General features: G+C 50.7%; 1 protein-coding gene across 1 annotated transcript in view; it reads left to right on the top strand.

Annotated features, from left to right (window-relative positions):
* Positions 1–5,929: 5,929 nt before the first annotated feature.
* RAB6B (RAB6B, member RAS oncogene family) overlaps positions 5,930–26,453 on the top strand; it is a 62,814-nt gene continuing 42,290 nt past the window's right edge. The window contains exon 1 of the mRNA XM_003132428.6: positions 5,930–6,395. Coding sequence (XP_003132476.1) covers positions 6,326–6,395 — 70 coding nt within the window. The 5' untranslated portion in view covers positions 5,930–6,325. The remainder of the gene's footprint in view (positions 6,396–26,453) is intronic.

Genomic DNA, 26,453 nt, shown 5'->3' with positions numbered 1-26,453 from the left:
AAAATATAAAACAGATGATCCTACCTATAAACAACAAAGAGGAGTTCCCACTGTGGCTCAGCAGAAATGAATCTGACTAGGAACCATGAGGTTGCGGTTTTTATCCCTGGCCTTGCGCGGTGGGTCGGGGATCTGGCATTTTGGTGAGCTGTGGTGTAGGTCCTAGACGTGGCTCAGATCCTGCATTGCTGTGGCTCTGGCATAGGCTGGCAGCTATAGCTCCAATTCGACCCCTAGCCTGGGAACCTCCAGATCCATGGGTTTGGCCCTTAAAAAAAATCAAAAAATAAAGTAAAATAAAATAAAAAATAAAAACAACAAACAAAGCAACAAACAAAAAAAGCTAGAAAGAGAGCATGGCCAAGAAGAGCAGATTTGAGGTTCCAGGGTGGGGGGAAAGGGGAGGGAGTGAGAGGGATGGGCATTTTGGGGGTTTATGAGGATGCAAACTGTTTCATCTGGAGTGGATGGGCAATGGGATCCGACTGTACAGCGTAGGGAAATGTTTGTGATTGGGTCACTTTGTTGTACAACAGAACTTGATGATACATTGTAAATCAACTATACTTTAACAATAATAATAACAATGAAAATTTAAAAAATAATAAAGATAAATAAACACACAAAATAATTTTTTTAAAGGTGCACATAATAGCAAAGAGCTGAGAATAACCAAGACTTTCTTGAAGAAAGTAAAAAACATAGATGAAGGTACAGAACTACAGGAGTTGAGGACTATTTTTTTATGTGGAAGTCCCTGGGCCGGGGATCCAACCTGCACCAGGGTAGCAACCCAGAGACCTTAGTCACCAGGCCACCAGAGAACCGTGAGCTGAGTACTACCGCTGGAAAACGGTTTAGCATAAGATTAAATGTATTTACTTGATTCCATTCCTTTTTTTTTATTTACTCAATACATAGCTTGGAAAAATTTCTCAAAGGTGTATCAGGTAGCACATAAGGAGTGTTCATAGCAGCAGTATCTGAAGTAGCAGAAGGCAAACTGGGTGCGTTCTCCAATGTTAATTTCCTGGTTTTACCAATGTACTATGGCTATGTAAAATATTATCACTGTGAATCTAAAAGTATTTCACATTTTTAAACTGGACACATTATACTGATTTTAAAATTGGAGTGTACAATGGAATACGAAATCACAGCGGAAAGAACTGCACTATACGCATCAACAGATGAATCTCAGGAACATGATGTTAAGAAAAATGCAAGTCATTGAAGAACACACATCATTCCATACCATATATAAAGTTCAAAAGATGATGGAGTTCCCTTGTGGCACAGCGGGTTAAGGATCCGGCATTGGCACTGCAGCGGCTGGGGTCGCCATTGTGGCTCAGGTTCAATCCCTAGCCTGGGAACTTCCATATGCTGCAGGTGCAGCCAAATAAACAAACAAAATAGATGCAAACGAAGCAAAGTATTGTTTTATTGTTTTATCTAAATGTGATAAAACTCAAAGAAAAGCCAGCTAGGGTTCTAGATTTCTGTGTTGGGGAGAGAGGAAGGGAAGCGGGTGCAGAGAAGGGAAATAACTGAGGCCTGAAAATATTGCAATGCTTGCTCCAGCTGGGTGGAGGATAAATGGGCAGTCCTAATGGTAAGTGCTGTTTATAATTTACATGTACATTCCTCAATAGGAAGCTTTACACAACTAAAAAAAAAAGGAACACCAAGATGTCACGTGGAAGAAACTTGTTTCAGTGGGGTTGCCACACTGAGGACCACATATTTTTTTCTTCTTTCTTTCTTTCTTTTTTGGCCACCTGGAGAAAGCCTATCTTCAGGGCAGGTTCAGGACAAGACCTCAAATGAGGAGAGAGAGACAATGATAAAAAGTGAGGAAGGAGAGGGAGCAGATAGCATGATGAGCACATTCTGTGAGCAATGTCTGCTCCGGCTACCTGAGCCAGCCCATGTCCTGTTGATTAAAGTAGTTGGAGTCGGGATTCTGTCACTTGAACTGGAAGAATCTTAACAGAGTTCCACAAGGCATCCTGGCCCACAGTCGACTGGAGCTGGTAAGCACATAGGCTGGCACAGAAGCTTAGAGATGCCCAGAGGGGCCCCAGTCCCATCCTTCCCTCCCCTACTAACATGCCTTCTGGACCCGGCGGTCAGGGAAGGCACAGCACCTGCCCAGGCTTACCTAAAAGATGGGACTTTTCCTGTTGTGCTTTGCCTTGCTGCAGATGATTTCCTCAGGACAAATGAGAGGGTGTGGGAAGACAGCACCAGATGTTGGGAGAAGGTGAGGGCTGGGGGAATTGGGTGCCTGATTGGGTGCCTCCCCTGCCCCTCCCATGGGGCGACCACTCGCAGAGGCAAGAAGGGCTGTGGCTTGGGAGTCTCCTCCTTCTAGAGCTTCCTTCAGCCCCATGCTGGGTGCCATCTCCTGAGAGAGCAAAACCCCAGAGCAGAAGTGGGGTGGGAATTTGGAAGGTGACTCTGAGTCTGATGTTAGCATCACAGGGGAGATAACCCAGAGTGACGCCCTCCAACCTCTGCGGCTTCAAATCGAAGGCCACTATGAGGAGAGGAACAGTTGTGCTTTTTTCCCCAGTGGGGAAAAGATGGATTTTTAAAATTTTTTTATTAAAATTTTTTTTATAGAATGAAAGATTTTTAAAAATTCTATAGTGCTTTACAAGTTTCAAAAGTTTCATAAGATGATTTCATATAATTCCATAATAACCCTTTTTATCCTCCTACCTCTATATTGCCCCACCCCCTCCCATTTCCTCATTGGTAGCCTCTAGTTTGTTCTCTACATCTGTGAATTGCTTCTTTTTTGTTTTATTCACGTTTGCTGTATTTTTTAGATTTCACATATAAGTGATATTACACAGCATTTGTCTTTGTCTGACTTCTTTCACTTAGCATAATGCCCTCCAAGTCCATCTATATTGTTGCAAATGGAAAAATTTCATTCTTTTTTTAAGGCTGAATAGTATTGCATTGTGTATATAAACACCATGTCTTTTTTTATCCATTCATTTGTTGATGGACACTTAGGTTGCCTCCATGTCTTGGCAATTGTAAATAATGTCCCTATGAATATTAGGATGCACTGTCTTTTTTGAACTTTTTTGGGGGGAGAGAGGGGTATATACCCAGGAGTGGAATTGTTAGGTTATGTGGCAGTTCTATTTTTAGTTTTTTGAGGAAACTCCATACCATTTTCCACAGTGGCTCCACCAGTATACATTCTCAGCAATAGTGTATGAGGGTTCACTTTTCTCCACATCCTCGGCAACATTCATTATTTCTATTCTTTTTGGTGACAGCCATTCTGACAGGTATAAGATAATATCTCATTGTGATTTTGATTTGCATTTTCCTGATGATTAGTGAAGTTGAGCATCTTTTCATGTGCCTGTTTGCCATCTGCATTTCTTCTTAAAAATGTCTGTTCAATTCTTCAGCCCATTTTTAAATTGGGTTGTTCGTTTTTTGATGTTGACTTGTATGTATATGAGCTGTTTATACATGTTGAATATTAACCTCTTATTGGTTATATCATTTGCAAATATCTTCTCCCATTCAGTAGGTTGTCTTTTCATTTTATCAGTGGTTTCCTTTGTTACGCAAAAGCTTTTAATTTAATTAGGTCCCATTTGTTTTTTTTTTTTCTTTTGTTTGCTTTAGGAGATGGATTCATAAAAATATTGCTGTGATTTATGTCAAAAAGTGATCTGCCTATGTTTTTCTCTTGGAGTTTCATAGTATTCAATCTTACACTTAGGTCTTTAATCTATTTTGAGTTTTTTTGGATATGGTGTTTGAGAAGGTTCTAATTCATTCTTTTACAGCTAGCTGTCCAGCTTTCCCAGCACCACTTATTGACGAGAAGAAGACAAGGATATCCACTCTTGCCATTTCAACATATTTTGGAAGTTCAGCCACAGCAATCAGACACAAAGAAGTAAAACTGTTATGTTTGCAGATGATATGATAACATTCATAGAAAATCCTAAAGACACCACCAGAAAAGTACTAGAGCTCATCAATGAATTTGGTAAAGTTGCAGGATATGAAATTAATATATGGAAATCTGTTGCATTTCTATACACTACCATGAACTATCAGAAAAAGAAATTAAGGAAACAATTCTATTTACCATCACATCAAAAAGAATAAAATGCCTAGAAATAAACCTACCTAATGAGGTTAAAGGCTTGTACTCAGAATACTACAAGACACAGATGCTAGAAACTGAAGACAACAAATGGAAAGATATACCTTATTCTTGGATTGGAAGAATTAATATTGTTAAAATGACCATACTATCCAAAGCAATCTACAAGTTCAATGCAATCTCTATCAAAATACCAATGGCACTTTTCACAGAACTATAATAAATTATTTCAAAATTTGTATGGAAACACAAAAAACCCTAAATAGCCAAAACAGTCTTGAGAAAGAAGAACAGAGCTGTAGAAATCATACTCCTTGACTTCAGACTATATCTCAAAGTTAGAGTAATCAGAGCAGTATGGTCCTGCCACAGAAACAAACACATAGATCAATGGAACAGAATAGAGAGCCTAGAAATAAACCCATACACTTATGATCAATTAATCTATGACAAAGTAGGCAAAATTACACAATGGAGAAAAGACAATATCTTCTTAAGTGAAACAGTTGTTCTGATTTGGATTCTTGACATTCATTCAAACATTCAACATGCTAGGTCCTTGGGATTCAGTAGTCGAGCCACAACTGCTACTATCATGGAACTCAATATTGTTAATTAAGTTCTTAATAACCATGAAACTCATGGTTTTTAATAAACAGTGAAAGAGAGACTCTGGGTAAACAAACCAGGGATCCAGACAGGGAGACATCCCAGGCAAGCCATGTAAGTCAAAAAAAGGGCAACAAATATCCCCTGGAAATCTCTAGAGATGAAGACTGCTTCTCAATTTTCTCTATGTGTAAAACACACACACACGCACCTTGTTCCCAAATATTTGGATTATAATTCCAAATAAATGTTCATTGAACAGACCTAAAAGAATAGACCACGTGGTGGCAGGGCAGTAAGAGGCAGCTTTGTAAAATCTCAACTAACCAGAATACTAGGACGGGGCTGGGGGTGCTTCTAACTCCTGGCATCCACTCCTAGTTGTCACCCACTCATCAGAAACAAATGATCTGGACAGGTCTTCCTCCTGTCCTCCTGGAAATCATTGTCCTGATACACTTCGTTGCCAGAGCAAGGAGTGGCATTGACAGCCCGGTGACTCCAAGGTCCAAGGGAACCAGGGCATCGTCCTGGAGATGGCCGTCCTGACATTCAGAGCCTCGCTGCTCTTTCTCTACTACGTGGCAGCAGGTTTAGGAAAAAATGATCTTTAGGAGCGGTAGGTTTGAGGTAGGTGCGCTCTTTACTGGCGTCTACTCTTTCGCGGGCCACGTCTGCCCGAACACCCGTGACCCCACAGAGGCCCCCAAGAGGAGGGATCTGGCCCTAGGGAGGGGAGGGAGGGCCGGAGATGCACAAGATGACAGTAAAGCCCGTCTGCGCCCACATGGCCCACCACACCCTGGCTCACCCCCTACTCCCTTTCTTTCGCCCTCTCGATGGCTGCGCTGAGTGCATCGGTGTCGCAGGAGGTGGAAGAAGGGACTAGCATCTAGGTTTAAAAGACCAGAAACAAATGTCCCTTGACAATTTCACGTCATTTTCTGGATTCAAAGGAGCGGTAGAGTAGGGAAGACAAACGTAGTGGGGCAACCAGAGAGGGCCCATTTCGGGGGCCTCACGGACTCACTGCGAGGCGGTTCTCTCACGCCCGGGTGACGGTTCCGGGTAGGTGGGTGGGCGGAGGCCCCCCAGCCCCGCAGCGCCGCGAGCCCCGCATGACATCAGAGGCTGGGGAGCGCGCAGAGCGCAGGCGCGGACAGAGGAGAGAGGCGGGAGGGGGAGCCGACTGGTGCGGCTCGGGAGAGCGCTCCTCCGCCCCGCGCGCCTTCCCTGCGCCCCGGCTCCGCCTGCGCCTCGCTGTCCGCGCAGCGCCTCGGGCGTCCAGAGCGCGCCCCTCGCACCGCATCAAGCGCCGCCCGCGGCAGCCCAGCCCCAGCCTTCTTCCTCCTCCTCCTTTTTCTCCTCCTCCTCCTCCTCCGCCGCCGGACACGCAGCCGCAGGCCGGGGCCGGGACGCAGCTGGGGAGACAGGGACGCGCGCAGCCAGCCCTTCCCCCTCCGGCTCCCGCACCGCCGGCCGCCTCCCCTCGCCCTCCTCCTCTCCCCTCCCTGCTCCTTCGCTTCTCCTCCTCTTCCTCTCCTAGCCCAGACTGCCAGCACCATGTCCGCAGGGGGAGATTTTGGGAACCCACTGAGAAAATTCAAGTTGGTGTTCCTAGGGGAGCAGAGCGGTAAGTGCCCTGCTTATTCTCTTGGCTTGGCGCCCAGTCGACCCCCGCCGCCAAATCATCCACCCTACTGGGACCCCGGCCCCGGCTGGGAAAGGGCCCTCCATGCCGGGGTGGAGGCAAGGGATGGGGATGGGGAAGTCCTGGCCGGCTCGGGTGGGGCCGGGCAGAGGAGGGAACTAGGGTAAGGACCGAGGAGGCGCTGGGCCAGAGATGGGGGCGAGGATGGGATCTGAGGTGGGGGCTTGGGGTGCGGGTGCAGGTGCGGCGCGGCGGGGAGGCGGGAGGGCGGCGGCTCGCTCGGCGGCGCCGGCCGAGGCGTGAAGGCTCCGGGCTCGCTGGCTCGCTCGCACTGCGGCACCGGCTGCGGGCGACGGCGCAGGTGGCGGGGCGCCGGCGAGGGGCGCGGGGAGGACGGGCGCCCCTCTTTGGAGAACGAGACTGGGCTGGCGTCTGCCCTCTCCCCACCCCGCGGCACCAGAGGGGTTCCCTGAGGCCTTTGCCCTGCAACGGTAATTACGGGCACGTCCAGGCCCGGGGGCAGACCGCTGCAGGGGAAAGACGGATACTGTCTCTTCTGGAAAGAGCGGATGCAGGTGGTGGGGGAACAGGGCGCCTACCTCCCCTGGCTTACGTCCGACTGGGCACAGAAGGTTCTAGACCCGCTGCCCTTCGCCAGTGTGTGTTAGACCCTTTGGGGCTCAGGGATTTGGGCGATGACAGCAAGGGTCCCCAGTGCGAGGCAGATTTGCCGGATGGTAAGGGGGGCGCCTCTCACCTAGAGCTGTGAAGCCCAGTGCCGGGCAAAGAAAGGACCAGACGACACGCCCTGCCTGGCTTCCCAGCACCCCTCCCCAGAGCGTTGGCGGCGGCTCCTTCCCACCCCCACCTCCCAGCTCACCGCCCTTCTTGGGGGAGGGGAGGTCACCGTGGCAGCGGGCCAGGGGCTGGGGGAGGGGGAGACAAACAGCTTCCGTGCTGCCCAGTAGCCTCCCAGGGGAGAGCATCTCTGAAACCCAGGTTAGTCCCAAGGTGGGAAGATCTGATTGAGGAGCCTGGAGCCTCTGACACTTGTAGAAGGAGTGGTTCTTAGAGCATCCCTGCAAAGGCCTTTCACCTGGAGCTGCAGGGAAACAAACTGGGCCCTGACCAGCTCTGCTCTGGGAGAAGCTGTCCTGGGGGCAGAACCCCCAGCTCTACCAGTCGCGTTCACCTGGTTTGATGCCTGTCAGCACAATGGGCCAAGACACACACAACCTTGGGAGGACCTGGTGGGCTCTGGGAACAGCGCTACTGTGATGGGTGAACATGAGGGTTGTTGAGGTCACATGGCAGTCTCCTGCCTGGTGCTGCTCATTACTCGGAATGGAGGGATGATCAGAGAAGGGTGTATGAAAGTGGTCAAGCTCTGACATGGATTTGGGGGCCAGGCTGGGCATTTCAGAACAATCTCAACTCAACCAGCCAGCTCTGTGTCCTGGACTCTGTGTTTCTGATCTTTACAGTAGATTCCAGTTTTTAACTTTTCTTTGTGTCTAAAGGGATTTGCGGGGAAGGGTGGTCTTCGCATCCAATTTAGTTTTACTGGGCCTGGAGCCCTGGGAGTTGAATTCTTAGCTGTGTTCCCATGAGCGAATTTCCAGGTCTCTCTGAATCTTAGATATGTCTCTGTAAGATGGTTGCCTGAGGGTAGTTCTCTTACCCGTTCATGTTTCCCTAATGCCTCTGGACTGTGGGAGATTCTCAACAAACACTCGTTTATTCCAAGAACATGCTTCAGTTGATGAGAACAATGTCTCTGGTGTGTTTGAAGGAAGAATCCCTGATGGGCTGAGACCCCTTCTGAGCACTACAAACCCCCTTTGCACCTAAAAATCACAGAAATGAGAGCTGAAGGCTTCAGAGCATGAGCCACACCTCCCAGCATGTTTATATGGGATGTTTGACCCCAGGAATGGGCTGTGGACCCAGGATCCTATGGTGAGTTGTGAAAACTTCAGGGACTGAAACCCCTGTCTCCTGTTCCCAGTCACTAAAATGTCATTGGGAAATAAGGTGACCTTGAATTGAGGAAGCCAAGCTTTGGGGAGCTTTCTGAAGAGGGGTGAGGGTTGTCGTTATTGGGCCAGGCTTGTGGCTGGGCTGGGTGACCTGGTGGGGATGCCAGGCTTGTTGGTTGAGAGCATGGTTTCTGGGCCCTTGAACATGGTCATTAGGGAAAAGGCACTGCTATCAGTGAGACTGGCTATTAGCCACTCTGGTTCCTTCTGGCAGGGAACCCTAGGGTCCTGAAAAGTCTCCTCCCACTTTGTTGTGTCATTAGTGGGTTGGGTCCCTGAGTTAGGTAGGGGACCTGTGCATCCCTGAGTCTGGTGGAACCGGGGCATTGCCATGCCTTCCATCTTGCCTGCTTGCGCTTTTACATGGGTTGGTCCTTTGTCTCACATCCTCTGCAGCCTCTGTGGTAGAGGGAGCTGCTGAAGTCTGGCCCTCCCCCCCACCCTGGCTCTCCCTCCCTGTGTGACCTCAGAGGTCTCTTCCCTTCTGTACATGGGCAGCTTGGGTCTGCTGAGCACAACAGAGACTTCTAGAACAACATGGGCTGAGTCCCCTGGAAAGGGGCCAGGGGAAAAGGGCTGGAGGACTATGGCCTTCTCTCGTTCACCCACTGTGCCTGGCAGTGGGTGGGGACAGCTGGACCCAGAGAGGAGTGCCTGGCCTGGAGCCCAGTGATGAAGAGGTGCCTTCGGAGATATTGGAGACCAGGTTTGGGTGGGAAGCCTCAAGGAGCCACTCAGGAGAGAACACATCTATCCAGGAGAGAGTGCCTCTTCCCAGCTGCAGAAGGAATGCTGGGCCCTGGAGCGTGGCATACAGGCTGGCTGACAGTGTCAGCCTGGCAGGGCGAGGGTGTGTGGGAGAGAGCTGGGGCCTCAGGATGAAGGGTTTCCTTGCAGAAGGGAGGCTCTACAATCCTCTCTAGGCCTGCTGGCTGTCCCCTGTGCTGATGGCAGTGGTAGAGGACAGAGGGAGAGGGTGATGCACACCAGTCCTGACTTGGGCACTTGGTGGCATCCAGAGAAGGCAGGCATGAGCAGGTATGAGCTGATGAGTGTCTGAGGAGGGATGCAGCCTGCGGGACACACTCTCCTCCTGAGTTCTGATGGCATCTGTGGGGCTCTGGCTTCGCTCTGGGCTGTGTGTGTGTGTGTGTGTGTTTGTGTGTGGTGGGGAGGAAAGAGTGAGCTGTATCTGCCGTGCTCTGGCCTCTGCCCCGTTCCCTTCCCGAGACTCCTCCAGCCGAAGCAGGCAGATTTTTGGACGCAAGTTCAATTGACTTCCCCAGGCTGAGGCCAACAGGCCAGCTTCTCCTTCTGACTGGCCACCTCCCTGTCCCCCCCCCCCGCCCCCACACCCCGGCAGCTGTGCTGCTGGAAGTGCCTTCATGTTGAGCACAGCATCAGCGGCATCCCTGGACTTGTGCAGCACAGTGACCCTGCAGGCAGCGTTGGTCGTTTAGTCATTTGTTTAACCATCCCACTCTCTTTCTCCCATCCCCCTCCCTCCCTTTCTCCTCCCAGCATCCATTTATTCATTCAATCAGATCTCTGAGTGTATCCCTGCCTCATGGAACTTATGGTCCACTGGGGAGCACAGACATCTGCGGCTATAATTACAGTAAAGGTCTGTAAGAGCTGAGACAGGGAGGAGCAGCTGCTGTAAGTGCATAGAAGGGCATCCTACCACCTTGGGGGCAGGTGTCAGAGGTGCCCTCTAAAGTCTTCAGAGGAGGAGACGCTTCCATAGGCAGCACGCTGGTACGGCCTCTTTAGTCCGAGTGCAGGAGGCAGGTCTTGCAAGGGGCCTACCCTCTCCAGGGAGCTTTGTGGTTCTTCTCCCCGCTTTGTAGAAAAAGCATATGGGGTGGGGAGCAGGAGGAAGACGGTGACCTGCAGGCATCTGGTTTGCTGCTGACAAGGAAGGGGCTGGCCCTCCGCTTTCACTGCCTTGCTTTCCTGACCCTCCCCACCCATAGCGGGGCCCAGCCTGAGCCCTGCCTTCCCACCATGCACACTGCCACGGCCACACAGGGAGCCCACCGCTGGCTTGGTGGTTACGCCTGAGGCCCAGGCCAGAAGTTTGCTCCTCTCACCGCCTCCCAGGCCTGCTGGCCCCGCTGTGCCCGGCCCACCTGAGCACTCCCCATGGGCTGAGCTGTTTTCTCCCGAGCATTTTTAAAAATAATCACGGGGGAGTTCCCGTTGCTGCTCAGTGGGTTAAGAACCTGACCAGTGTACAAAAGGATGCAGGTTCGATCCCTGGCCTCGCTCAGTGGGTTAAGGATCTGGCACTGCTATGAGCTGTGGTGTAGGTCCCAGATGTGGCTGGGATCCCGCATTGCTGTGGCTGTGGCATAGGTGGTGGCTATAGCTCTGATGCGACCCCTAGCCTGGGAACCTCCATATGCCGTGGGTGTGGCCCTAAAAAGACAAAAATAAAATAATAAAATAAATCACGGGCCACCCCAAGACCTCTGTTGTCTAGGTTACTCAGGATTTTTAAACACTTTTAAACTTTTTTTAGGTACAAAAATCCTAACTGAATTTTAAGCTTCCTAAGGGCAGATTTCAGCACCTTAAGGTGACTAGATCTTAGTCATCTTCCCCACCCCCTGCCTGCAGGAGGTTCATGCTCACTAAACATCTCGAAAATGGCAAATGACGAGAGATCTTTGCTGTGTGGGATTTGCTGATGGCCCATCAGTAAATGGAAAGCGAAGGGCGTCAAAGCGGCTTTGAAACAGGATTCTTTATCCTGACACCGGCCACTTTCTCAAGCTAGAGGATTTTTATCTGCCACACTTAAAAGTCTTTCACAGAGGGATTGGATCATTTAGCGTTGGTCATGCCCAACTCACCGTTCCTCTCACGGAAGCTGAATTTCTCAGGGCACCCTGATCCCCCCCACCACCTGTGAGAAAAGCAGCAAGGCCACCAGTGCTGTGGCAGAAGGGACGGCTCCAGGCCCCACAGAGTGCCCGTGGCGATCTGGAGGAAATCACAAGCCGCTCTGTGCCTCAGTCTCTCTCTTCCCAGTTTTTCTCCCTGCCTCCGTGGCTAGAATGAGAGGGAACCTTGGATCTGGGGTGCAGACCCAGAACCTTTGCTTTATCTGTTTAAAGAGCGATGTGTGAGGTGAGATAGACAGTCAGACACCAGGATGAGAATTAACTTGTACTTGGCATCAGAGGAAAGTGGCACCCTCAGGGCTGATGATAGATGCTCGGGAACTAGCAGAAGAGAAGAAAGTCTGAGGGCGTGTTCCGGCAGTGCAGATGTAATAGCAATTACCATTGGTTGCGTGGTCTGATTATCATGATTGTTTGCAGCCTCCAAATTATAATGAATGCCATTAAAATATAACAAAATAACCTCATTGTCCTTTTGATACTTATTACATCCCTAAAATCAGCCCATGAATATTTATCCTTGTAGGTGTTGCCTTGACATTGCAGACTCGCCCAGGGCAGGCCCGAGGGGGTACCATCTGTGTCCCATCCAGGCTGCAGAGCGTCCCTGTCCTCCCCAGCCCATGTCTTCCACTGTTGCGGAATGAATGAGCCATTGAATGTGCAAGGGCTGTCAGGTCTCAGTGTAAATAATTTAGAGAACTGGATGGACAGAGCCATTGGGGAAGGTGAGGAAAGGGTGGGTAGGATGGCAAAATTCATTAACATCGGGGGGTGGCATATCGGAAAAGCTGTGCTAGGCCTTTCCACCGCTGTCTGTGTGTGTGTCTGTCTGTCGTCCTTTTCTGTTTCTCCCCAGGGAAGATGGGGGAGGTTGCCAGGGAGAAGTGCCCGACACGCCCTGAGATGGGCATCTTTTGTTAGAGCCCAAAAGACAGGCTGCTGGGAAAGGGGGCCCCAGGCAGCGCTGGGCACTTAAGCCCTGAGGGGACTATGATGGTGAGGAAGCCAGTCTTGGCTTCCAGGAGCAGGGCAGGAAAGGACGGAGATGCCCAAGGACTCCTGAGAGGTCCTTTCCTGAACTTGAACTTTCCAATTCCCTTTATTGTTTTGGCAACTTTGGCCCTGAACGAAGTGGGCTCTTTTTTAAAAAGTAAAATTTCACTGCCATGGATATGTTATCGTTTTAGTAAAGTGATTTATTTTTAGTAGAAAAGCACATTTATCCCAGTCTCTTGGTAACAAGGCCAGTGGGAGTGTGGGTGACTCAACCACGTGTCTTGTGCCAGGTACCACCAGTTCCCAGGGGGTGACATAACCCGGGGGACAGACCTGGGTTCAGGAGAAAGTAGATGATTCCTCACCCCTGACAGAAAAGAGCCTTTAAAGGTTACTTCCAGAAGATGCATTAGAAGAATGGCAGCCTGGAGCCCCTGCAGGTGCTGTGGGCGGTGGACAGGCAAGGGAGGAAGACATCATTTGGGTGCCTTCTTGCCTGGAGACCACAGCTTTCTTCCGGGGCTGGGGCAGTTGGCAGGGGGGCTTGTTGCCTTAGTGGGATTTCCCTAGAGAAAGAGATTTCTAGCATTGGGGTAACTGGCTCACCCAGTTGCCCTCTGTGGCTGGAGATGAGGTGAGAGCAGGTCACAGACACTGGCTGGCTCGGCCATGAGCTGGGACTTTAGCCCTCCTCCTAGGGCCTTGGGGAGGAGGGTCGATGGGGAAGGGTCCAGACTGTGCCCAGGCTGCCTGACAAGAGGGACCCCTCCTGGGTTCCTGTGTCCTTCCCCCAGTTAACCTGGGTGGCATTTAAGAAAACCCACCATGCCTGAGGCTCCACGCAGGCATGGTCATCTTCCCAGCACCCTGTGGTAGGCATGGGGTTCACCTTGTTTTGCAGACCAGGAGGCAGAGACTCAGTGGGAGAGGTGCTCAGGCCCAAGGACTCCCTGCCCATGTAGCAAGATTCGAATCCAAGCCCAGGTCACCAAGAGAAACAGTGAACTCTTGGGCCTCATGCCTCAAGACAGGCTCAGGCCCAGCAGTGGGGAACAGGGGAGAGAAGAACACTAAGGCTTTATGGACATGAGGTCCGCTGTAGATGCTTCCTAGAGAGTTAGGTACCAAAGCCTTTGCTGAAGAGGAGCCCGTGAGCACCGCGTGGGGTGGGCGGGAAGAGGCCTTTGAGTTCCCTGGGCTGGCAAGGGGCATGGGGCCCTGAGAGGGAGGAGGGCATTCAGTGGGCTCCAGGAAGGAAGCAGGGTCTCCGCGTGGAGCTGAAGGGGCTGAGAGTGCATAGCTCCTCTGTTCTCACACAGAATGAGCTGCTTGTCTGAGACGGTTTGAAGGGAGCTGATAGAAGCCGGGGCAGCGAGAGCCCCTCTAGTGAGCAGCGCCCCCTGCCGCGGAGAAAGGCTGCTCCTCAGGTTCCAGCTGAGAACTAACTACTAAGCAGGGAAGAACCTGTCACACTGAGCACCTGGTTCCCACCTGCTCTGGGGTAACCCATCCTCATCCTCCCTCCAGGCCTGGAGATATCGGGGCCCTGGAGACCCCGATTCTGTCTGGAGTCTGCCCCTCCACCCCCCACCCACCACAGCTGGCTGTGTGGCTGGAAAAGCCCCAGCCCATCTTTGGCTTTTTGGCAGTGTCCCTGGAGGCTGTCGCATTCAGTGATCACTTGGGCCAGCGAAGCTCTAGCTGGTTGTATAATTCAGTGCCAGCTTAGGGTGTGATACAGAGCCAGTCACACACCCAGCCTGGACATGGCACTGGTGAGAGTTGCTGCAGGGATGAAGGCGTGGGATCAGGGCCTCTGCCCCCTGTTTCCCCCTGAACTGCCCTGAACACCGGCGATCTCCAGTCTGCCCCCTCTTCTCCCCACCAGCATTCCAGGCCCACCTGCCTGGGTCCAGCCCTCCCTTCTGTGCCCCCAGAGTGCTCTGGCTCATCCCTTCTGATGATGTTGTTTGGCTCAGGTTGCCAGGCAACAGGGATGGGGCTGTACTGCCCTTCTTGCCTGCAGGGGCAGGCATTTATTCCATACAGAGAGGACCCATGATGAGGACGGCAGAAGGGGAGACAGCTCCCAGGAACTCCTACGCCAGGACACTTCCTTCTGCAGCCAGGTGGGTGGGCGGTAAGCAGGAAGGGCTGGGAAAGGGCCAGAGCCAAGAGGGATATGCAGTGTCCCCAGCAGACTCAGCAGGCCTGTTGACCCAGTCCCCGCTCCTACTCCAACTCCATCACCTGCACTGTCCTCCTGAGCCCCAGCCTTCCACCCCAGGCCGGCCCTCACTTTCTGTGTGTTGAGATGTAACAGGACCCCCTGTGCCTATTTTCCTCCTCCAGACAATAGGGTATTCATGACCTAGTTGGACTTTCATGAAGATTGAATACATCAATACATGGCATATGTTAAATGCGCCAGTGAGAGGTAATATTGTTAATGAAATACTGACTGTGATCCCCACCCCTTTGTAGAGGTAGGAACGGAAGAGAAGCGGTGGAACAAGGTTTGGAGAATCACTGATGGAATGGACTCTTTTTGTGTAGTGAGCTGCAGGGCACGTGTCCTTGTGATCTGACAGGCAAAGCTGCTTGTCCCACTTTATAGATGAAGGAAGTGAGGTTCTGAGAGGCAAGGGCATTTGCACAGAGGGCAGAAGCCACTCCTGCTGAGCTGGGAAGGAGCCCTGGGTCTTTGACCCCCTGGCTGGCGTTTTCCCCACTGCCCAGCCTGGCAGAGGGGGGCAGACTCACCCTGACCCCCAGGACCCCACAGCTGCTCACAGGCAGAGCACCTCAACTTCACTGAGCAGTGAAGCACTTCCCCAAGGACATGGCTTGGGGATTGCAAGAGGCTCTACAATGTCTTGACTAGAGCAGTGCTTGGCCCAAGGTGAGTGGGTAGTGAGGCTCAGGCAGTGTTGATGAGAATATTAAATACACAAGCAAGACTGTGGGCGTGGTCTGCTGGGGAGTCAGGGAGGGCTTCCTGGAGGAGGTCATGCACAGTGAGCAGGAATTCACCAACAGGCAAGGAGAGAGGCATCATGAGCAGAGGGCCCAGCTGTGCCAAGGCTGAGGGCTCTTATGGGTGTGGGCCACGTGGCTGGGCTCTGGCGTGGGGTGGGCAGAACATGGTGGAAGAAGGAATTGCACCTGGGGAAGCAGGGTCAGGCCCCACACAGGAGTCTAGGACCTCCTGACATTGGGGGGATGTTAACCAAGGAGAGACATGCCCATGGGTTAGAAGACGAGGATGCAACCCGATAGCAGGCAGGATATCCGGGTAGCCTGAACCAGGCCGGCTGGGAAAGTTGAGAGGATGGAATTTAGAGGAGGGCTTTGGAAGAGGTGTCAGCTTGAGTTTCTTTCTGGCCCTGAATTAAAATATATATTTTAATTTTATGACCACACACTCAGCACATGGAAGTTCCCAGGCCCAGGACTGAATCTAAGCCGCAGCTGCGACTTGAGCCACAGCTGTGGCAATGTTGGATCCTTAACCCGCTGCACCACAGCAGGAACTCCTATCTTTTCTTGATTTTTTCTGTCAGGTGAGGACTGAGGAATGGTTGTAGAAGAGGGGCTTTTGTCCCTAGATGTACCCACCTGGCTGCCTTAAGCCTGTCCATCCTCTGGCCTCCACAATGCCCTGGGGGCTCCTGGACTGCTGGCAGCCCTTCTAGGCTCTTCCCCTCTGCCCCCTGCTCAGGGCAGGATGTACCATCTGGGGAGAAGCTGGCCATTGGGTGTGTGAGCCCCAACGCTCTTGTGCAGCCTCCTATCACTCCCTCCCTTGTTGGCCTCCTCTTCCCACAGACATCTGACTCACCTCCTTCGCTTTCTTCCACGGATTCTCTCACTCTTCTCTGCCGGTTTCTGGCTCCCCAACAGGCTCAGGGGTCCTTGAGGACTTGAGGGAGGGCTGTGTGGGGAAGAGCCTCCCTCCCCACCTTGGGAACAGAAACCTGATCTTAAGCTGGTTACACAAAATGCAAAGGGTGAGAGCCAGGGGGTCGGAAGGGAGGCAGGGGGCTGCCATTCTGAACCCAAACCCCACCCAGAAGCGAGCTCCTGGTCCAGTGGTCTGTTTTCAGGGCCTGAAACCCCACCCCTCCCAAAGCCCTGCCCCTGCTGTGCTCCGCCCAGGCAATGCCTGTGGAGCTTAGTGAGCCCCACCTGGGTCTTCCTTTGCTAGTGTGGCTGGTGGGGAGAGTATCCTAATTATGCCTCGTCAGTGGTCCCAACACGTTTTAGTGGCTCCTGTGAGCAAGGCCACATTAACTCTCTGCAAGGTCATAGGGGTAAGGAGACTTGTGCCCTCAGCTGGTGCTCAGCAGAGGTGTCCCCCCTGCCCCAAGTTGCTGAGTTGCTGACGGCCCCCAGAAGCTAGCCACAAGGGGCTCAGCCCAGCTTTGACCTGTTCAAACCACCGCCAGGCCCCCCTATCCCCCCATTGCTCCCACCCTGGGACAGAGCCAGGACCAAGAGACGGACCCCTGATTCAGGACCACAGAGCTGCAAGTGTGGCCTCCACACAGGGGACAGGTCCCTGTGGAGGTGAGAGAGGTAGAGAAAATGCCCTCTTCTGACCCTATTGATGAGTGGGAGTAAACATTGCACAGACTGAAGAGAATGAAGTGAAGCATTCAGAACAGATGTATCTTGTGTAATTCCCCATCCAAGGAAGAAAGGGGCCCGGGGAGGAGAATGGAGGGAGTCAGGAGGCTGGGGAAGAGAGGGGAGGCACCCCTACCAGACACAGACAGATGCAGCTGCACCATGGTCACAGGGCTGCTGGCCACGTGTAGCTGGCCTGGAGAAAGCGCAGGTGGAGCCGGGCTCTAGGCAGTGGTGCTGTCCATCCTGGGGTCCTGACCAAATAGAATCAAAGGCTGGAGAGGCCTGTGGAAACATTGGTTCATATTGGGGCACAGGAGTGATGGGACTAATTGGGGTGGGGGCTGGTGCTGTGAGGAGGCCGACAGCCCCCAGCAAGGCAGAGAAAGAGTTGGAGAGAAGGGCTCTCGCCTGCCCTGGGGAATGAGGGGGGAAGTTCATCAGCCCCACTGCCCAGTGCTGCCAGTGCCAGGCTACCAGATCTGAGTGAGCCTTGTTTCTCCCTCCCCAAAGCTGGTTCGCTCTGCCCCATGGGGACCCTGCAGTTCCCAGATGAGGCTGCTGCAAGTAGGGTCAAGCCTTGGGGCCAGGACATCTTTGCTTCTCTCTGTGAAGAGAGCACCTCTGAGAAGGGTTTCTTTTTAGGGAGAAAAAAGCCACTCCCAAATTAGCCATTTATTTTGGGATATTAACAGATCTTACTTGTAGCACCAGGATCCGGAAATTCTTCCCTGATTCTAATTCATCACTCCCCCACATCCAGCCAAAGTGCTGCAGGCTGCTGCCCACATTAGAATGAGAAATGCAGACCTGAAAGGTGCCCAGCTAGCCCACCCCCTCATTCTCTCCCACCTACATCAGAAGAGGCAGAACCCCAGATGTTAGGCCAGAAGAACTCAGTTCCCCTTCTGCCTCCATTATGCAGCTAAAGGGCCGTCTAAGCCAGAGTTCTGGTCTGGACAGCAGCATCCTCTCAACCATACACCTCGGCTCTGGGGAGGGCTGGAAGTGCTGTGGGAAATGCATGGTGAGGTGGTCACAGTCCCTGCCCACCCACAGGCCAGATGGTAACTTCAGTCCTAAGCACAGAGTCCTAAGCATGGAGGTCCTGTTGCAGGTAACCAGCCACTTCACCAACTCAGGAGAGGAGGCAGAGGCTGAGTGAAGGTTAGAGGGGACATCTTTTAGGAATGTGACCTGGTTTGACAGATATGACCTAAGGTGACCCTGAATGAGTCACCCCCTTGCCTGGTCCCCTCCCATGGAATGCCGATGGAATGCTGACCCATGCTTCTAGCCAATATAATAGTGCAAAGATGATGCGCTGTCACTCCCATGATTGTTTCGTTAAAGGTCTCCTCTTGCTGGCCTTGGAATAGTGAGCTGCCATGTGGTAAGAGGGCAGTGAGGGGGCCATGTGGCCAGGAACTGTGGGGTGGCTTCTAGGGACAAAGCAGGCCCTGGCTAGCAGCCTCCAAAAAAAATGGGGATTCAGTCCTCCAGCCACAAGGAACTGAGTTTTGTTAAACCACCACAGCCGGGAGTTTGGAAGGGGCTGATGCAGGGGGCAGGGGCGGGGGGGGGGGGCTCCAGAAGGAAATGTAGCCCAGCCAATACCACAATTGTAGCCTTGTGAGACTCTGAGCAGAGGTCCAGGAAAGCTGTGCCCAGACTCCTGTCCCAGGAGAATGTGATACAATAAATGAATGTTGTTTTGACCCACTAGCTTTGTGGTATTTGTTACACAGCAACAGATAACTAGTACAGATGGGGGTGAAGATTTTCCAGGGAGGACACACCTTAGAGAGGCCCTCCTTTTGCAGAAAAAGAGTTGGAGCTTCCAAGAAGAACTGTGACCTGCCCCTGGTTAAGCAGCTGGCTGGGGCCGCCCAAAGCATGCACGAGGGAGGCCCTCTGGGAGTCAGGCCCTGATTTTTTTCTCTGCTACTCCTCTCCTTTTGTGCACCTCATGCAAACCCTTCTGACTCTGATTTTTCCTCTGTTGCATGCAGGACTGGATCAGATGATCTCTAGGTGCCATCTTGCCATGACTTGGTATTCTGAGGCCAGTCTGATCTGTGATCTTCTGGGAGCCTGGCTTCCTGGCCTTAGTGCAGTTTAATCTCTGCTGCTCTTCCCATGTTGTGTTTCCACTGGGGCTTCAGGAAGCAGGATGGGCTCAGAGAAACCTCTTAAGTGTAGTTCTTGGCTATGCACCAGGAGAGTTACTATCTGGCTCTGACTCTGGTGCTCTGTGATCCTGGACAAGTGTCTGCTCTTCTCTGCCTTCACATCTTCTGAGCTCAGTGAGAGGCTTGAACAAGAGTAGTTCTAGAGTCCTCAATGGCTCACATCCTCTGTGGTGCTGCTTTGGAGAAGGGCTCCTCAAGGACCCGGAGTTTGTGGGATGGGAAGAGGTGAGCCTGGCTATAGCTCCTTGTTCTGGTACCTAGGCACCCAAGTCTAGGGACAGACGTGGATATGGACCCAGTTCATTATGCCCCCAGCCTGACCACCCCAGTGCCTGGCCAGCAGCATCTCTGGTCCACAAGGTCTGGAGACATAGGGTCCTCCTTGCCTGCTGGGTGGTCCTGTGCCCACTGTCAGAGCCAGGGGCCCAGTGATCTAGAGTGCATTTTCTACCCTGAGACCGTGGTCCTCATCTCTAAACTTCACCTGGAAGGCTGTCCCTACTCCCTGGTGAATCCTGAGCAGGTGCTCTTGAGTCTGTGGACAGGAGGGGTCTTCATTCTGTTACTGAATGGGGAGGTCTCCACGTACATGCTTCCCTCAGCAGCTGGCTCTGGATGTGCAGGGGCTTTGGGATTGCACCCATGTCCTCCTTGGCAAAATAGCAAGATGAGCAAAGTGGGCATGCTGTGTGAGGTGTGTGCGGGGTCAGGAAGGGGAGCTGGGCCCGTACAGGTACCTGGAGCTGCTTACTGTCCACACTCACGGCTGGCCAGCCCAGGTTTCCTCTGAAGGGCGCCCTGCTCCAGCCTGTGACCTAGAGGTTACCTTCCACCTGCCCAGGTGAGCTCAGTCTCATGGTCAGGCCACAGCTGGCCCCCCCTGGGTGGCAGCTGTGGGTCCATTGTCACAAGGCCCCTCTGACTGGACCTCAGCTGACCATCTGGGAAACATAAGCCGTGCCTCTCAGTGCACTGTCCACCCATTGTCACTGTCCCACTTCTCTCCCTGTGAGTGAGGCTTTTAACGTTGACACCATCAGCAGTTTGCCTTGGGGAGAAAAGTATAAATGCAAGTATGTATTACTTGGCCAACTTCCATGCTGTGGCTGGGCCAAGAGTTCCTCTCAGTGAAATAAACGATCAAATTGCATTAACACCAGCCTTGTCCAAAGATCAGCTGGTGGGGGGCATTTAGCATGTGCTTCTTACTTCTCTCAAACATACACATCCTATCTATGAATGAGTTCTTCACAGCACCATGAAACTACCCAGACATGTGATGTGATTGGCCAATGTAGGATCTGGCTGGAGTTGGACTTAGCCTCAAGCCAATTGGAATGGAGCACATTCTGCTCCTCTGCCACCCCCAGGGAATGGAGGACAGAGGGTAACTGTGCCCTGCAAGGGTGGGAAGTGGCTAGCATGCAAAGCTAGTGGGACCTGGAGGGGAGACCCTTCTGACAAGAGTATTCAAGAGAGAGAGTCTGGACCATGGGCAGGCTGACCTTGGAAGGGAGGAACTCTGCAGCCCACATGAGCTGTGTGATCAGATCTCAGGTGGTTTTCAGGAAATTCCAAAGGCATCATCCTTGATGAGGTTCTCAGTTTCACAGCTGAGACAACAGGAGAACTAGAGGGCTTCACGGGATTCTGGTACCTGCTGAGGTGTGTGTGTGTGTGCGCGCGCGTGCATCTCAGTGAGCATGCACATGTAGTGGTTTTGCCACCATGCTAGTCAGTCCAGGCTTGCTCCATCTCCTGACCTGTGGTTAGAAGGGCTCACAGCAGTTCCCCAGTGCCCAGATAAGTTTGTGAAGACTGTTGATACCAAATATAAGTTATATTCTAGCTCCTTAGGAAAATTTCATGTTTAATCAGAACAAGCCATTTCTTGACTGTGTTCAGAATCCAAGAGACGTGGATGTAATACACATGTGTATGTGTGTGCATAATTTTAAAAATCATCATATTTCTTTTTTTCCTTTAGCTTTTAATTTTGACGTTATGTTAGGCTTAAGAAAGTTGCAAGCATAGTACAAAGACTTCCCTTATGTCTTTCACCCAGAATATTAACTTTGTACTGCTCTTGTGGGATTCATAGCACTTCTTTGAGGTAGGCAGTTCTGCCCCCATGTACAAATGAGGACAGTGAGCCTCAGAGAGGATAATAAATAAGCAGAGATCACACAGTGAATAAGTGACTAAGCCTGGATTAACATCCAGGTCTGTCAGACTGTATGGGGTGTGTACTGACTGTGTGTAATTGAGTGTGTAGGTATCCTGCTCCTTCTGTCCAGACAACTTCCTCTCTTGTGTTGTAAGAAATTATCTTGGCACCTAGTTCTTTATTTCACCTCCATTTTTGAAAGAGTTTTGCTGGGTATAGAATTCTGCGATGACAGCATTTTTCTTTTAGTATTTCAGAGATGTCACTTCATTTTCTTCTGGTTTGCATAGTTGCTGACGAGGTGACAAAGATTTTTTTGTCTATGTTTTCTTAGGTCTGTAATTCAATATATTGTGTTATTTTTGTTTAAACAGTCAGTTATCTTTTAAAGAGATTTAAATGATATGAGAGAAATCTTCCAGTTTATCCATGTAGTGACCATCCCCTTTGTTCACCATTCCTTTAGGAAGATGCACATTTCCATATGATGTCATTTCACTTTTCCTAGAGAACTACCTATAACATTCTTTGATGTGAGGATCTTCTGGTGATGAATCCTGTCAGCTTTTTAATATTTGAAAAAGCTTTTATTTCATCTTTGTTATTGAAAGACCTTAGATAGTATATATCTGAGAGTTATAGGACTCTAGGTTGCTAGTTTGTCTTTCAATACTTCAATAATTTTGCTCCATTGTATTCTTGCTTGCATTGTTTTTGAAGAGAAAGTGCTGTCTTCTTTATCTTTGTTTCTCTGTGTATGTGTCTTTTTTCCCTGACTACTTTTATGATTTTTTTCTCTTTATCACGAATTCTCCCATTTAATTATGATGTGCCTCAGTGTGGTGTCCTTTATGTTTCCTTTACTTAGACTTTGTTGAACTTTTTGATCTGTGAATTTATATTTTCCCTCAAATTTGAAATATTTTCAGTAATTATTTCTACAAAATATTTGTGACCCCATCCCCCACAATCCTTCAAGGATTCCAAATACACCTGTGTTAGTCCACTTGATAGCATCCCACAGCTCACTGATACTCTAATCACTTATTTCTAGTCTTTTTTCCTCTGTGCTTTATTTTAGATATTACTATGTCTTCAAGTTCATTAGTATTTTTTTTCTGCAATTAATCTGGAATTAATCTGTTGCTAATCCCAAGTAATATATATATATTTTTATCTCCCACATGGTAGTTTTTCTCTCTAAAAGGGTGATTTGTATCTTTCTTAATATCTTCCACATCGCTCTTTTTCATTATAGTTGATTTTTTAATTAAAGTATAATTGAGTCACATCTCTTTTTTTAACTTTTTGAACATTTAAAGTGCAGTCATAATAACTTTTTTAATGTCTTTGGTAATTGTAACATCTGTGGTAGTTTGGGGTTGGTTTCAATTGATTTTTTTTCTCCTCATTCGGGATCGTTTATTTTCATACCTAGTAATTAATTATTTATTTATGGTCATGCCCACGGCCCTTGGAAGTTCCCAAGATAGGAATCAAACCCACGCTGCAGCAGTGACCTGGGCCACTGCAGTGACAATGCTGAATCTTTAACCCACTGCAGCATGAGGGAACTAATGCCTGGTAAATTTTTATTGGATGCCAGACATTGTGAATTTTGCCTTGTTATGTATTGGATAGTTTTTGTATGCCTGTTAATCTTCTTAGGATTTGTTAGCTGAGACTGGCATGGTGCTCGATCTAGAGCTAATTATTTCTCACTATGGAGGCATAGCCCTTCTTAGCTCTCTCGCCAGTGTCCGTAAATGAGGAAGCTTTTCATTCTGGCTTGTAGGAGCAGGCACTATCCCCAGGCCTGTGTAGATACCAGGCACCGTTTCCTTTTTAATCCATTTGGGTAGTTCTTTCCCAAGTCTTGAGCTGTTTCTTTACACACATTTGCTGATCACTCCTCAGCTGAAGACGTAAGGAAGCCTCTTTGCAGACCTCTAGCTTTCTCTCTCTGTGCCTCCCTCCTCTTTTGTGCTCTGTCTTGTGAACTCTAGCTGCCTTGCTTTCTCTGGACTCCCAACTCTATCTCCTCAACTTGGGGAATATTCCAGGTTCCACATGCTCCCCACTCCCTGTGCTGTAGCCCTGAGATTTTTCTCAAGGCAACAATTTGGGGGCAGCTGGGGGCTCATCGCATTTGTTTCATATCTCTTAGTGTTTCCTGTCCTTCATTGCTTGATATACTGTCTTGAAAATCATTGCTTTTATATTTTGTCTGTCTTTTGGTTCTTTCAAATGAGAAGATAAATCTGATCCCTGTTACTCCATGTTGGCCAGAAGCTAATGTCTTGGGGCCTTGGTTTTTCATTTAATTGCTTATTTGTAGAGGACACACATATGGGCTCATGACTGCAAACATTAGCTTGGGAAATGGGTGTTATCTGGTCTTCTGGTCTGGTTAGCATCCTTGATTTTCATCCATGATATTCATCCAATAAATTGTATAACATATAGTACATTTACCGTTTAACTGGCTGCATGATTTCTGTACTTCAAACTCTTTGCAAGAACTTCCTGCTGTCCAACTCTTATAAAAAGTTCATTATTAGCAACTCTTTTGCTTTTATGACCACTGTGAATCTTTTTTCCTTTGACTACCGGGGAGGTCAGGTCATTTCTTTGCCTGACTATAATGACTGGGTAAGATGTTATGAGGTGGATATTATGAGATGAAACAAACTTTTTGCTCCAGCCTTCTTTTTAGCTTATTTATCCTTTGTCAGAATTCTTAGTTGCAAATAAGAGAAATTTACTCTTGCTATCCAGCTGATTCGAGCAAATAATGTATCAGAGCAATGACTTGGGAGTTCAGAGTCTCTGGGAGGGGCAGAGAACCAGGCTTGGAACAGCAGCCTGAGTCACAGCAGAACTGATTCAGGGGGAGACACAGTCCCTGTGCTGGGTACTGGCGGAGGCTGGCGTTGAAACCCACATCATGGCTGCCCCTTTGTGCAGAATCCAGGGGCCATCCCACACCTTACTAGAGTCATGTCAGTCATTTCTGGTGAGTCTCACGTGTGCATCTGATGGGAGAAGCTAGGTCGGATGCCTACAGCAGAGCTGCCAGAGAGGCTTCTGCACTGGGAGGATGACTTTGGACCTGCCCAGACACAGTAGGAACAGGGTGACTATCGCTATTGTTATTGATACGTAGCTGATATCCTGATATTATTTTAAACAGTTATATTTTCAAAAGTCACCAGTGATCCTTTTGGGGGGAAATAAAGGAGAAGGCTAACCCGCACTGTCATTTGTGAGCGAGGGAGCACTCTTTGTCCACAGCAGTCATGCCGGCACCCCCATATTGTGCACCCTCCCAGTGTCCATGCCCCCCTGCCCCTCCCACCAGAGCAGACAGTGAAGGAGCACAGCCCCTTCTTGGGCTCTCAGGGCTCCAGGCCGGGTAGGGATGGGAGCAGGGATGGAATGAAATGTTTGAAGGTTGGTGAGGCCCAGGGGTCAGAGAGACTCTGTCCACAGCCTTGGTCCTTTCATCCAGCTGCCTTTCAGGCTTGGTAAGCATTGTCACTAGCCTCAAAGTGGAAGCAGGCTTTAAAGACCTCTAGCCTAGGGAGTGCCCTGGTGGCAAATTGGGTTAAGGATCCGGTGTTGTCACCGCAGGTTTGATCCCTGGGCCAGAAACTTGTGCATGCTGTGGGCGAAGCCTGACAAAACCAAATCAAAACAAAACAAAGACCTCTAGCCTGACCTCACTGGAATGGCTTCCTGGCATCGTGATTTATTTTCGGGTGGTGGGGAGTGGATGACACCCCACAGCCCCCGACCCAAGGCAGGCTTTCCTGGCATCACTGGGCTTAGACAGAGGAAATGAGGGCAGGTGGAGGACAATGGGGAAGTGAGAGGGTCAGGAATGGGCCAGGCTCCCAACTGGAGCAGGAGAAAGGGCCTGGGCCAGACCAGCCCCCACCACTTGCCCGAGACCCCTCCTCCCGGTCCTTCCTCCCCTCCTCCCTCCCCTGGTCTATCTTCCTTAAGTCCCCCGGTGAGGCCCAGGTGGCTGAGCATCCTCTGGCAGAGGGAATTAACACACTTAATTAAAGTGTCCAATGAAGAGCTTTGCATATTTCTTAATTACCGTCTGAGTCTTTGGGGGGATGGTTTGAAATGGGATTTTCACGTGTTTCCTCATTTAGCCTACAGTGAGCCAGCTGGCCCCTCGGGGCTCAGGTAGGAGCTGGCAGAGCCCTAGTCTGGAGCTGCTTTTCTAAGCATGGGATGGCAGGGCGGGGTGTGGCAGCGGGAGCCTGCCCCTCCCTCCCCCCCCGACCCCAGCCCTCATGCTTGTCCACCTTGCAGGACGGACAGGGCTGGGGTTTCTGGTTTGGGAAAACAGAACAAAAGGCAACAAGGATCAGACAGCTGTAGCTGCTGTCTTTAGCTGTTCCTCTTGTCACCCCAGGGGCTGGTTGTTTTGTACTCCATGATTGGGCCAGTAATGGGGGCTTTGTGGGTGAGGGGTGTGGGGTGCAGGGGAATGGTGGTGTCCTCTCCCCAGGCCTCTGTGGAGCAGGGACCCTGGACCCCGGAACCCAATGGCCTGGCCTCCTTCACAGCATCAGGATGAGGACAAGGCCCCTTGGCAGGGCCCTTCCCATTGCTGCCCAGCATTTCCTTTCTGTGTCCTGGAAGCTGAGCTGATGGCATATCTGAGTCAGCTGGGCCCATCCTAGGACTGGGTTGCTGGCCTGAGCCTTGAGGAAGTGTATTTGCCTTTTCAGCCCTAAAGGCCACCTTGTGGCAGCTGCAGATGGTCTCTGACCTGGGCTGGATGTTGGGATCTATGGGCCAAGGATGCAGAGCCCCTTTTCCTGGCATGGGGACCACACTCATAAACACACAGGTGACCCAGAGGTGGGCAGCCGCCAGGGCCTGGAGATGGCAGTGAATTCCACAATATCTTCCCTGCCTCCCAGTCTGGACCCAGCTCTGTGACCCACAGGAGGACCAGGCAGTACCCCACCAACCACCCAGGAGCACCCCCAAGCTGGTGTGGGCAGTAAGCTTGAGTGTGTGGCCAAGAACAGATTGTGGGACAAGGGTCAGGTTCAGTTCAGTGAGGGGAGACCCCGTGG

The sequence above is a fragment of the Sus scrofa genome, chromosome 13 (genome assembly GCF_054392235.1).
Source record: "Sus scrofa isolate SSC_HxYL_T2T_F1_AM1 chromosome 13, Sscrofa_HxYL_maternal_Yorkshire_Landrace_v2.0, whole genome shotgun sequence".
NCBI lineage: Eukaryota > Metazoa > Chordata > Mammalia > Artiodactyla > Suidae > Sus > Sus scrofa.
Note: the sequence above shows the minus strand (reverse complement) of the source record. Positions and strands in the feature narration are given on the sequence as shown.